Source organism: Oratosquilla oratoria, chromosome 30 (genome assembly GCF_046742065.1).
Source record: "Oratosquilla oratoria isolate Oo_2021 chromosome 30, ASM4674206v1, whole genome shotgun sequence".
NCBI lineage: Eukaryota > Metazoa > Arthropoda > Malacostraca > Stomatopoda > Squillidae > Oratosquilla > Oratosquilla oratoria.
This window is the reverse complement of record NC_134806.1, coordinates 1,415,822-1,430,064: the sequence shown is the minus strand read 5'-3', so window position 1 is coordinate 1,430,064 and position 14,243 is coordinate 1,415,822. Positions and strand designations below refer to the sequence as shown.

Here is a 14,243-nt window from a genome sequence, read left to right as displayed (position 1 = left end):
GTGAACGAGAGAACGATCTATATAAGCGGTGACTATATTTTATGATGCGAGTATTATTACGACACATCGTACGGTTGGCATTAGCTGCTGCCCGCGAGATTTAAGTCCCGGAGTGAAGTGGTTAAAAGAATGCATAGATGAACTCACAGACAAAATACACAAGATAATTTACTTCTCACTCAAAGAAGGAAAAGTACCACAAGACTGGAAGAATGCTAATATTGTACCAATATATAAGGGAGGAAATAGAGAAAACCCAACAAATTATAGACCAGTATCCCTTACAAGCACAATCGCAAAAATGTGGAAGATCATGTACTACAAACTTAATATGCTTTTACTCAAGATTGCTAGACATAATACAAGAAAGAGATGGCTGGGCAGATTGTGCCTTCCTGGACCTACAAAAGGCTTTCGACAAAGTACCACACAAAAAACTACTAAGAAAAATTGAACCAATAGGTGGAAAACAAGGAAAATTATTGGAATGGATGGAAGACTTTTTGAAAGGAAGAAAAATGAGAGTGATACTTAGAGAAAAGAACTCAAAATGGGTAGACATGATAAGTGGAGTACCCCAAGGCTCTGTATTGGCTCCAATAATGTTTGCTATTTATATAAACGACATGGATGAAGGAATTAAATGCTACATAAACTTCTTTGCAGATGATGCAAAACTATTGAAGAGAGTGAGTAACGTAGAAGACTGTAAATCTTTTCAGGGAGATCTGAACAAAGTCTGGAATTGGAGTAAAATGAACAAAAAGAAATTTCAACATTGAAAAATGTAGTATAATGGATTTTGGAAAAAGCAGCAATAGAATATCCGGTAAATACAAAATTGGAACAAAAGAAGTTACAAAAGTAAATTCAGAAAGAGACCTTGAAGTGATCATTTCAAATGACATGACACCAGACAAATATGTAAACAAAATAGTTAGAGAAACCTACAACTTAATAAGATCAATAAAAGTGGCCTTTGACTACATGTTGACATATGAACAAAGATTGAACAAACTAAACTTATTAACTCTGGAGCAAAGAAGAGAAAGAGGTGATTTGATATCCATATATAGAATTATGAAAGGGATGGAAATCCTTGACAGGGATGATCTACTTAAATGGGACAGAAGAAATACAAGGGGACACAAGAAGAAACTTAAGAAGGACAGTTACAGAAGAGATCTGAAAAAGAATAGCTTTCCACATAGAGTGATAGATACATACATACATACATATACCAAGGCTTCTTTCCCCCTTACCAGGGGGGTAGCCAAAAAGGACAAGGCACAAAAACATTCCCACCCATTTCATCCCCGAAAACACTCCACACCCCTCCACCCTCCCTCCCATCTTAGCACCTCCCAGATGATAGATACATGGAATAAATTGAAAGAGAAAACAGCGATTGCTAAAACTATACACAACTTTAAGAAAGAACTGGATGCGGAAAGATACAACTGCAGGTCCCTACGAGCATAGCTCTTCTCCCACAAAATACAACTAGGTAAACACACACAAAGTTGGAACTGTACATGAATTTTGAGGCTAGATATGATAAATTGGCAAGGAGGAGATGGGACTTAACATGCAATGCTCTTTTACTATACACTACAATTAAGTAAATACACACACACACACACACACAGAGTGCTGGATATATGGAATAACTTTGATAAAGAAACAGTGTGTGCAAATACTATTCAAGATTTTATGAAAAAGCTTGATGCTGAAAGATACAAAGACGGGTCACTATGAGCATAGCTCCCTTCCCATGTAATACAACTACGTAAATATGCAAGAAAAACAGGAGGACATGAAAAGAAACTCGAAAAGGATAGTTATAGAAGAGATCTGAAGAAGAATAGCTTCCCACACAGAGTGGTGGATATTTGGAATAAATTAGAAGGCAACAGTGTGTGCAAATACTATTCAAGAACTTAAGAACAAACAAGATGCTGAAAGATACAAAGATGGGTCACTGCGAGCATAGCTCCATTCCAGTATAATACAACTAGGCAAATACACACTATCTACTGGCCTCTTCCCAAACCTGAAAATAAAGTTTAAGTCACAAGCCATGGCAAATGAAGTAATCAGCAAGTCTTGGAAGTTAGCAGGAGAAAAGTTTAAAAATATTTGGATTAGGAAAGATGCAACTGAAGATGAATATGCAAAGACATCCCATCCTTGGTTGCCCCCTCATGCTCACTCCCTCCACCTCTGCCTTCCACACTTCTTTGGTATATGTATGTATGTATGTATTCACTCATTTTTCCCGTGTGTCCAAACCATCCCAATACTCCTTTCACCAACTCTATCTCCCAACTCCTTTTCCATCACCATTCTCCTCCTCGTTTCTCACTCTATAAAAAAATAAAAATACATACATACATATACCAAAGGCTTTTTCCCCCTTATAAGGGAGGTAGCCAAAAACAAAGGCACAAAAACCATCCCCACCCATTCCATCCCTAATACACTCCACTACCCTCCACCCTCTTATCTTAGCACCTCCTGGATGACGGGTCATCCCTGATTAACCTCTTCAGTACGGGCCTTAAATCTCGCAGGCAGCAGCCAATGCCAGCCGTACGACGTGTCGTAATAATACTCGCATCATAAAATATAGTCACCGCTTATATCGATCGTTCTCTCTTTCACCCGTGAATTTTGAAAACCATAGAGAATGTGATTAAGGGCAGTTTATAGAGAATGTCAAAACGCAGGGGCGACTACAATAAATATAATCAAGACACTGGTATGGAAGCCTCACATATCCACTTGCTCCTCATGACACCTACGTATACGGCACCGTATGGAAGGGGTTAAATCTTTCACTGCCTTGGCAGAACATAGTATACACGCACAAACATGATAAATCAACTGCCTAACAGTACCTTTGTAGAAAATAATGGGGAACCAGAGAAGACCCTTATTGGCTCGACTCTGCGGCATCCTGTGTTTGAAAAGCCATGCAGTGTAGACCGTATACTGCCGGTCATCCTCCTCCTTGTCTCCCGGCACAACCGCTTCCACTTTGATGACCACAGCATCATCCACAAGAGGGTTCATGTTAAGACATGACGATGGCGTGATTGACACGGTGAGGGAAAGAGCAGCTACGTTTTCTAATAACTGCAAACAGAGACTGATTTAGAAGACGAGTAACTAATCATAATAATACATCATTAATAAATAATACATGATTTCATGTTTGTAACACCATGCTGGGTATGATAATGGGATAATATGGTTTAATGTTACAAACTCCTCCCTATTGGGAGGCTAGGACGGTGCCCCTTACAGAGGACTTTCTAGCGTGGAAGACTGGGAGAAATCCCATTGGGCTGCATCAAAATATCATTAACACATACTCCCTAACCCCCCATCCCCCACCCACTCCCTTCCATGCATCACATCATCCATTTACAACCATTCTCCACTCATCCCTATCTTCTATCTTCTCCCTTCCTTCCTCAACAGACATCCCCCTCTTTTCCAACACCCCTTTCGTCCCATCCATCCATCTCATCCTTGGTTGCCCCCTCATATTCACTCCATCCATCTTTGTCTTCCACACTTCTTTTACTAATATTTCTTCACTCGCACTTCATTTCACTATAAACATTAAATAAAATATATATTTTCATCTAACCATATACTTCATAACTGTCTCAGTTGTCTTGTCACAATTTTAGTGTTCTATGGGGAAAAAATATCAAGCCAGGTAAGATAGCTTAGGTATAATCTTGTTTATGAAAAGAATGTTTACTTTCACAAGTAACTGGAGGAAATGTAACTATATAACAAACTTACTCTTGTTTTTAATGTATTTTCATAGGCCTTCCTAAGATTTGTACTACGGTATTTGAAGTTTTCAAACGAACTAGCATACACAACCTTCCATGTCCACCTCATGAAGTCTGAAATTCAAAAGTTGAAAACATATAAATATCAAAAATATGATTGACTGGAAATATCATCCTGGTTAAATGACCTAAATATTATTGTGGGAAGGCAGGATCACCTTTTATCCACGAGATGCTGCAATGGAAAAGGTGTTACATGGGGTTTAATGTACACAAAGCAGCCCCGTATGGGGTACTGCCAGAGCATTTTATGCAGGTATTATTTAAAGTGTAATGAGAAATAGACATCTGGGAATGGATGCTAAGAGGTTATATGAAGGAGTGATTGTGCCAACAGTAATGTACGGGGCAGAAACATGGAACATGAGAGAGGAAGAGAGGAGTTTGAATGTGTTTGAGATGAAATGTCTGAGAAGTATGATAGGGGTTACAAGGCTGGATAGAGTGAGAAACAAGGAGGCGAGGGTGGAAAGTGAGTTGGGAGATAGGGCTGATGAAAGAGTATTGAGATTGTTTGGACACATGGAAAGAATGAATGAAGAAAGATTAGTAAAAGAGGTGTGGAAGGCAGAGGTGAAAGGAGTGAACATGAGGGGGTGACCAAGGATGAGATGGATGGATGGGGTGAAAGGGGCATTGGGTAAGAGGGGAATGTCTGTTGAGAAACGAAGGGAGAAGACAGAAGATAGGGGTGAGTGGAGAATGGTTGTGTATAGATGATGCTGTGATGTATAGCCCCTACCATACGGTGCCGCACACGTAGGCGTCATGAGGAGCAAGTGGATTCGCAACGCTGCCATATCGGCGTCTTGATTATATTTATTGTAGTCGTCCCTGTGTTTTTACATTCTCCCTAATGTGCCCTTAATCCCATTCTCTGTGGTTTTCAAAATTCACGGGTGAAAGAGAGAACGATCGATATAAGCGGTGACTATATTTTATGATGCGAGTATTATTACGACACGTCGTACGGCTGGCATTGGCTGCTGCCCACGAGATTTAAGTCCCGGAGTGAAGTGGATAGAAGGGAGTGAGGGAGTATGTGTGAATGATATTTTGATGCCACCCACAGGGATTTCTTCCCATCATCTCTTTTTCTGCATGTGGGGATGAAAAGAGGTGGTTGCCAATTAAATGAAGCAGCCTTGCTATGGACATGCTGTGTCTTGCTACATTGCTTCTGACCCAAGGCAGTGTGTGAGATGCAGGGATGACCCATCATCCAGGAGGAGCCAAGAAAAGAGGGAGGGAGGGGTAGTGAATAGGAGTGGAGTATGTGGGGATGAAATGGGTGTGAATGGATTTTATGCCTTTGACTTTGGCTACCTCCTTTGTAAGGGGGAAAAAGCCCTTGGTACATGTATGTATGTATTATTCATCAATCAATAGCCCTTCATCCACAAGATAAAATGGAAATTGATGATGGGTGGGAGCGGGATGGATGGAGGGAGGGTGGGTACATGCCTTGGTTGGCTACCTCCCTTGTAAGGGGGAAGAGCCAACTGGTATATAGAAACAGACAGAGCCCTAAATCCTTCCTGTACTTGGCCACCGATTCTTCATTTATCCTGCCCTACAGTAGGGGGATAAGAATATCATCAGTGTGTTCCCATGCATGTCATACAAGATAACTAGACTGAGCAGAGAATAATGAGGAATTTTTCTTCTTTTGTATTCTCTCCCGGAGAATCAAATCATTGTTAGATTTGGCCGCCTCCATTACATGGGAAAAGGCCAATGGTATAACTTATCTCAAACTTTTCACTATAAACAGGATTATACACTCATCTTTTGATTCAATAGATAAATGAGGAGGGGTGAGCATTAGCTACTTCCCTTATAAGGGGAAAAAATCTCTTGTTATACAGATATCTAGAAACTGAATATATTCACTGTATGGACAAAATAAATGCTGTAACATTTCTGTAAAATGAACTATAAATCCAATGTTGGAGAAAAGAAATTGTAGATTAGTGATCCGTATATTATGACTACAAACTGTGGTCCTCTTCAGTAGCCATAACATATCAGATTTACCTAGGATTGGCGTAAGAGGGGCTTTGGGAAAGAGGGGAATGTCTGTTGAGGAAGAACAGGAGAGGACAGAAGACAGGAGGGGTAAATGGAGAACGGTTGTATACGGATGATGATGTAATGCATGAGGGAGTTTGTATGAGAAATAATTTGACACAACCCAAAGGGATTTCTCCCCGTCTTCTCTTCTGCAGGAGGGACAGAGAAGGGGGGTTGCCAATTTAATGAAGTGGCCTTGCTGTGGATGTGCTGTGTCTTGTGACATTGCTTCTGACCCAGGGCAGTGGATGAGATGCAGGGATGACCCATCATCCAGGAGGTGCCAATATAAAAGGGAGGGAAGTGGGTGGAGGTGAGTGGAGTGTTATGGGGATGGAATAGCTGGGAGTGCTTTTTATACCTTTGTTTTTTGGCTACCTCCCTTATAAGGGGGAAAAAAGCCTTTGGTATATGTATGTACCTATGATTGTTTTTCAATCCTTGGTTGAAATTGGAGTGGCTATCTCTCTTATAAGGAAGAAGATACCCTTGTTATATAGGTAGATATATCAAGGATTGTGCTGTAATCATATAACTGTGAGACTGACATTTGTTCCGAGTCATTGGATTTTGTTCATTGGCTCCAAAATCCATTAACTGAGGGGGTCCATTACATTAATGGTTGAGTGTATATGTTTCATTCAACTGGAGTAAGCCCTGCCAAAAAATATTAAAACAAACGATGACCTTACCTGACATCTCCCGCCTCCAACCCTCCACCAGGGATGCCTTTTGGTTCTTAAGCGGGTTGGACACAAATAACCTGGACCTTCGTACAGACCTGACCACCGGTGCTCTGAATGGGGTTATTGCGGGCGTTCTTCTGGCAATCATCTCCATTTCCTCTTTCCCACTTGGTGTATTACTTCTTCTGAAACAAAAGTACTTGCTGTACTTTTATGGCAAAGAACATGAATAAACCTGTAATTAAATATTTATCTATTTACCAAGGGCTTCTTCCCTTACAGAGAAAGTAGCCAAGTCAAAGGCATGCACCCACTCCCGCCCATATATTACAGGTATAACACATATCTATAATTAATTACATAATTTTTCAAGAAGAACCCACCGTGTTGGATAAGAAGAAATGAAATAGACGATATCCACATATTTCAATCACGGACTGTGATCCTCTTCAGTGGAATACTTGTATTCCACTGAAGAAATATATGGATATTGTCTATTTCATTTCTTCTTATCCAACACAGTGGGTTCTTGTTGAAACTTACAAGTGTGTTACAACTGGGATTATGAGTATGGACAGAGAAATACAGAGGAATCATCATGTTACAAAATAGCAAGGAAGAGACCAATTTTGCCTGTTAAGCCTTATTGTGGAGGTGATGTGTCTTGCTGCATTGCTTCTGACCAGGGTAGTGGATGGGGGACAGAGATGTTCATTCACCCACACGGGGCTAAGATAAAAGGGATGACAATTGGGCTTTCGATAGGTATGGGATACATGAAGGGGGGGGTGTATGCCTAGGCTAGGCAATCCACTTATAGGGGGGAAAGGGCCTTTTAGTACGATATATGCATGTATTTATGGAGGGGGAAAATATAAATATGCAAAAATAAGAACTTCTAACCTTCTTCTAACTGACCGTTCATGTGATTTTTCAAGACCTGAAAGACTTCCATGCTCTTTGTCTTGACTCAATTCCTGAAAGCAAATATCAAACCATAAAAATCCTTAGATAATGATAAAAGATCAAAATTTCACTTTAAATAGCAAATACAGTATTTACTTTCAACACCAAAAGCAATGAAAATGTGTTGTTATGAAAAAGAAGATATGAAAGGACAAACCTTGGACAAGGCTCTTTTCTGGGGTCTTTTTTGAGTTTTGGGAGTTGCTTCAGAGTCTGAATTCCCTGACGAAGAAGTCGCACCGGGCTTCCTTCGGGCAATTCTATCCGCAGATTCCTTTCTGAGTCGGCTAATTGGATGTCCTTTTTTTTTCCTCGGCATTTTTTATTTCTTCTGGTATGCCCCTTATAAATAAATAATAATAATAAAAAGATGAATATATCAAACATTTTATTAGGTCTATCAACTTCATTGTGATTTTTTTTTACCATGACTTATAAGTACACGTAATCAAAGCTTTATACCTGGCAATAAAAAGAAGGAATTTCAGTTGGAAAAAAATAAAATAAAATAAAATAAAAATAAAATAAAATAAATAAATAAAAATAAATAAATAAATTTAAAACACTAAAAATTATCAAGAGCTCCATGAAAGGCAAGAAATGTAATTCAATATCTTTGGGGAATTACAATGAGAGTCAGGAACATAAAAACATGAGAGGAAACAAAGGTAAAATTTTAGAAAAGGTCCACCACACATTAACAATAAACAATGCCAGAAATCAGTTTTAGTCTGATTCAGACAAATCTGATACAGATTTCTCCCACAAATAATTGGTCTTTGACCAACCCCCCCCACACACACACACCTCCTACTGGGTTGGCACAAAAACAAGTAAATTTAATTAGAAATAAAACCATTACTGGTGACGTTGGTCATTCATTTTTCCATGATTAGTACATGTTTTATCTTTTAATGTGCTTGAGAAACATGGTAGGAGTTACGAGGATGGACAGAGTGAGAAATGAGGAAGTACGGGAGCTGGTAAATAGGGTTGATCAAAAAATACTGCGATGGTTTAGGCACATGGAAAGAATGAGTGACAAAAGATTAGCAAATGGAGTGTGGAAGGCAGAGTTGGATGGAGCAAATTTCAGGGGAAGACTGAGAGATGGATGGATGGATGGATAGGGATGAAAGTGACCTTGAGTAGAAGGGGAATGTCTGTTGAGCAGGGGGGTGAGAAGGTAAGAGATAGTTGTGAGTGGAGACGCAGGGAAAGGAGAAAGCTAGACACAGATGTGAGTAGAGAATTTTATGTGGATGGCCAAACAGTGTGCATACATTAGACATAACATTACAACAAAAGAAAAATTTTAGTATAAAAAACATACATTTGCAGTCTTCAGGAAAATCTGATTTAATTGAAAAGGCAATTGAATCTAGAATAGAAAAAATTATGAGGCATGTAATGCTTTTTTGTGTTATCCTCGGCATTTGTAATTGTTATTTTGAACTACACATTCTTTTCATTATCTGCAATTCATATATTGATTCAATGCCAAATAAAATTATTATTATTATCATTATCATTATTATTATAATAGACCTCTGCCAAAATAAAACTTAATCCAATATTCCAAAGTAACAAATAACTATAAAGAGAAGGCCGATACAAATTAAAGCCAGGAGGGATGAAACAGCGAGAACTAAATGGGAAAATCTTATCAAGAACAGCAGAAATTAGAGAAAAGGAAGAGAATTATGGATTTTATAGAGAACTTCAGAAACTGACCTAACCAATGTTCTCTGACTAAATTTCATTGATCATAGCACCAGCCACAGGCATTTTAATTTTCTTTTAAATCATATATAATTCAGCAATGGATATTTTTAGTATCTGTTTTGACAGTTTGATCAAATGACTCTTTGGGTAGGTACGCACGAATCCGTGGACGACACCACCATCGCGGTGGTAATATTTACACCACCATCTTTTGTGACCAGTTCGAAGGGGTAAACCTCAGTTTGAATGCTTGAAGCGTTCAGCGCATGCACAAAATTTTAAATAGTCTTCCTTTTCTGCAAGTGTATGCCCAGTTCTTCAAAACTTTACTAATTTTTACCAATTTAAAGGCAAATTTTTATATTGACTTTGGCAAATTAGTTTTCCAAGTAAAAATCTAAAGGTAAGAAACTAGCAAATTTGATATCAATGTATTAATCATGTTTTTTAGCCTCTATTCTCCCAGATGGGGGCAACTTTGAAATTGTTGGTAATAGCGTGGCTGTGCATTTGCAGACAAAAAATTATTTTTGGATTTGAAACCTATGACTACACTAACACTTACACTGTGCACTATGAGATTACAATGCTACCAATTGTGCCATGGCAAATCTATATAAAAATATGCTTAGAACTATACATCCAGCCTCCTGTGATCAACTCATGTTATAAAAATTTGCAAGCTCAAAGTTTTTTTTCCTCAAGAGCAATTTGAATTCATTAAATTATTTATACTTGTCAGATTCTCCTGAAATGGCATGATTGGCAGTGTCTTTGCCTCATACCACAAGGCCTAGTATTCGAATCCTTTAGTTGTTTAATCAAACAGGTTTTTAACTTTAAATGATAGAAGCCTAGGTCTAGGACCTAGGCTAGGTTTCAAAACAATATAAATTCAAAGATGCTGTTTTCAATTAGATAAGGCTATTTTTTTAAACACTAATGATGATCACTGTAATTTCTAAATCCAGACACTCATACTATCATCTCTACTACTATACTTTATCTATCTACTAAGAAATACACTGCAAATAAATTTGTCTACTTCATATTCCTCCCACCCATTTAAAAAAATATCGTTCCATACCTTAATGTTAATACAATGTTGTAGTGGATCCTCTTTTGTAAATACTTAGCTGGTTCGACATTTCTCCGCTATTCTTTTTCCACTGCACTTCACTTTTTTCGAAATTATACCAGGTACATTATACATATCACTATAATCAAATTAAAATCAAGGTTTGCCGCCGTTGGTTCGTTAGTGTTTTGGTGGTAAACGGATATGTAACGCTAAAACTGTCGTATACAAAGAACTCGTAAATTGTCGTATTTGGGTTGATAAATGTTTTCACTCGACAATGCTCTACTATTTCTGGAGAAGGATTGATTACAATATTTCAATTTGTCTATATTCAATTACCTAGAATTTTGTAAGTTGAATTATAAAAGTTATTGTTATTGGTTACCGTCTCACGGCCTTATTTGTTGAGTTCCCTCTTGTATAATCTTTGTTGGGGTTTAAACTTTGGATTGTCTAGGACGCAGGTTCCTGTCATGCCAGATGGCAATTCATTTAATCGATTTACTGATTTACATAGAAAAGTGCTTCATTAATATCCCATTTCCCATTAATTCCAAATATAATAATAATTACGAAATGACGGTAATATAAATATATAGTCCGTTACTCGTCTATATAAGATCAAGAAACTAACTATTTTAACCTACCTAGACACGAAAGAAAAAATACAGGCGGCACTAATATTTGTACGGTGTGAACTATTCCGAAAGTACTAAATTTTATTATCATTTTTATCATATTCGACCAAACTGAGGCAATATTAAATTATTTACAACCAAGTATTCTGCCATTTATAAATTTTTCATACTAGAAGAGGTGAAACAGCAGAAGTGATGTTAAAAGGTAAAATAAGATAGATGAATAGATAAAACAGCATCGATATGTAAACGAAAAAAATGTTGTTATGTCTGTATTATTCCATTCATTTACTACACGTTTGGCGAAGTTGTTTCTACCCACTCTCAAATTAGATATATTTCCTGACAGTTTGAGACCATTATTTCTTGCCTGATTCGCATTCAATGTGAAAATTTCGTCACATTTGATGTTGTCAGTTCCCTTAAGAATCTTAAACCTGTAGCATATCACACCCGAGTCTACTTTTTTCAAAAAGATGAATATGTTTTAGTCGATTCTCGTATGATTTACTTCTGATATTTGAAATCAGATTTGTGTCTCACCGTTGTACTTTTTCCAATCTGTCAAAGTCTTATAAGATTCGGTGACCAAACGGAGATGGCATATTAAGAAAAGGACATTATTAACATTAAGTATATGAAGTTGAAAGAATATTGATGTAATAGATATGTGTTCTACCATACGAAGGTTGTTTAAATACAACTAATTCGTAATAGAACGTGGTGAGTGTGTGTGTCAATCACCATTGTTTTGGACCACGTATTGGATTCGTGATCGACAGTTATTTCCCTATCGGAGGAGAACTCAGAGCTCATATATGAACGATCTATGGGAAATGCTGTGACCTTACATGCACACACACACCCAACTCTACGCCACACGAGTTGGAGTAACAACCCGCAGCGCAGCGACACTGTAATTATTTCAGCCCTGGGCAGGATTCGAACCCGGACCGCCGTACTGGCGGCCTCGAACGCTACCACTGCGCCATCAAGTCATGTTTGTGTGTGTGTGAGTGATTCACCATTGTCATGGATCACGTGTTGGACTCGTGAGGGACAACTTTTTCCCTCCCGTATGAGAGCTCAACGCTAATTTATGACCGATCTGTGGGTAATGCTATGACCTTACACGCACACACACACACAACTCTCCGCCCACGAGAGTTGGAGTAACGACTCACAGCGCAGCGATACTGAAATAATTTCAGCCCTGGGCGGGACCCGGGCCCCCTTAGTGGCAGCCATCAAGTCGTGAATGTACGCGCGCATGTGTGTGTATTTACCTAGTTGTATTTTACGGGAATGGGAGCTATGCTCGTGGTGTCCCATCTTCATATCTCATTTTGTCTAAACTATTTTTAAATTCATGTATTGTTTTTGCACACACCACTTTCTCATCTAACTCGTTCCAACTGTCTGTGAGGAAAGCTGTTCTTTTTCAGATCTCTTCTATAGCTGTCTTTCTTGATTTTCTTTCCGTGTCCTCTTGTATTTCTATCATCCCATTTTATATGATTCTCTCTATCAGTAATTTCTATGCCTTTCATGATTCTTTAAATAGCTATCAAATCTCCTCTCTCTCTTCTTTGCTCAAGTTTTACTAGTCTCTCTTCATATGATAGTTTTGAGAGTGTTGGTGCCAATTATGTAATTGCTCTTTGTATTCTTTCAAGTTTTTTATACATTTTTTTGTACTTGGTGACCACATCGTTGCTGCATATTCCAATCTTGGTCTTATCAGGGTGATTAGAATTTTCTTCACCATTTCTTCATCCAGGTATGTAAATGCAACTTTGATTGTTCTTATTAAATTATAAGTTTCTCCAAAAATCTTATTTATATGTTTCTCAGGTGACATATTATTCATAACAATGACTCCCAGGTCCTTCTCATTTTCTACTTTTTTTATTCCTTCTTCTCCCAATTTATATGATACTGTTATTCTGTTTTTGCTTTTTCCAAATTCCATTATACTACACTTTTTTGTATTGAACTCCATCTCCCACTTCCTACTCCATTCCTGTACTTTATTTAGATCACTCTGTAGTGATTCACAATCTTCTTCCGTGTTCACTTTTTTCAGTAGTTTTGCATCATCTGCAAAGAACCTCATATAACTTTCAATTTCTTCATCCATATCATTAATATATATAGCAAACATTATTGGGGCCAGAACTGTTCCTTGTGGAACACCGCTTATTACTTCATCCCAATTTGAGTGTTTGTCTCTTATCACTACTCTCATTTTTCTTTCTTGCAAAAAGTCTTCCATCCAATTAGGCAGTTTGCCCTGTATTCCTCCTTCAGTTTCTGATTTCTTAAGCAACTTCTTATGTGGTACTTTGTCAAAAGCTTTTTTTATGTCTAGAAATGCACAATCAGCCCATCCATCTCTTTCTTGTATTATATCTATTAGCATTGAATAGAAACACATTAAATTGGTGACGCATGCTTGTCCTTGTCTGAATCCAAATTGCCTTGGATTTAGCACGTTGTTTTTTTCTAAATATTTTACCCATCTACTTTTGACAATTCTTTCACAATTTTTTGCTATTGTATTTGTTAGAGAGACTGGTCTATAGTTGGTAGGTTCTTCTTTATTTTCTCCTTTATATATAGGTACTATATTTGCTTTTTTTCCAATCTTCTGGAACTTTTCCTTCTCTCAAGGAACTGTTTATTATGCTATGTATTTTGTCTGCCAGTTCATTCCTGCATTCTTTCAAAATCCAGTTTGCTATTTCATCTGGTCCATGCGATTTTCTGACATCAAGGTTACTCAAGTGTTTCAATATTTCATTCTTTGTTACTTCTATTTCTTTCATGGGGGGGACTTTCTCTTTCCATTCGATGTCTTCCGGTTGTATGTTCTCCCTTGTAAACACTGATTTAAAATGTTTGTTCATAATTTCCGCCATTTTGATTTCCTCTGTGTATTCAACTCCCCCTTGTCTTAATTTCTCCAAATCTTGTTTGTTTTTCAGTTTGTTGTTTACAAATCTGTAAAATAGTTTTGGTTTATCTTTACACTTTTCTATGACATCTTTTTCATATTTTCTCTTTTCCTCTCTGCACGTCTGTGCATATTCATTTCTATAACAAGTATATATTTTCCATTTTTCAGGCCTTCTGCATTTTTTCCATCTGGTCCAAGCTTTGTCTCTTTTGTCTTTTATCTCCCTACAACTTTTGTTGTACC

At 37.7% G+C, this 14,243-nt stretch overlaps 1 protein-coding gene across 3 annotated transcripts in view; it reads right to left on the bottom strand.

Annotated features, from left to right (window-relative positions):
* LOC143040973 (centromere protein L-like) overlaps positions 1 to 10,624 on the bottom strand; it is a 31,351-nt gene extending 20,727 nt beyond the window's left edge. The window contains exons 1-6 of one of the 3 annotated variants that reach the window (XM_076212423.1): positions 10,410 to 10,624; positions 7,755 to 7,939; positions 7,535 to 7,608; positions 6,638 to 6,816; positions 3,820 to 3,926; positions 2,901 to 3,138 (exon numbers count right to left, since the gene is read on the bottom strand). In XM_076212423.1, coding sequence (XP_076068538.1) covers positions 2,901 to 3,138; positions 3,820 to 3,926; positions 6,638 to 6,816; positions 7,535 to 7,608; positions 7,755 to 7,916 — 760 coding nt within the window. In that variant the 5' untranslated portion in view covers positions 7,917 to 7,939; positions 10,410 to 10,624. The remainder of the gene's footprint in view (positions 1 to 2,900; positions 3,139 to 3,819; positions 3,927 to 6,637; positions 6,817 to 7,534; positions 7,609 to 7,754; positions 7,940 to 10,409) is intronic. The other 2 variants (XM_076212424.1, XM_076212425.1) reach the window with 2 other exon arrangements.
* Between the last annotated feature and the right edge of the window lie 3,619 nt (positions 10,625 to 14,243).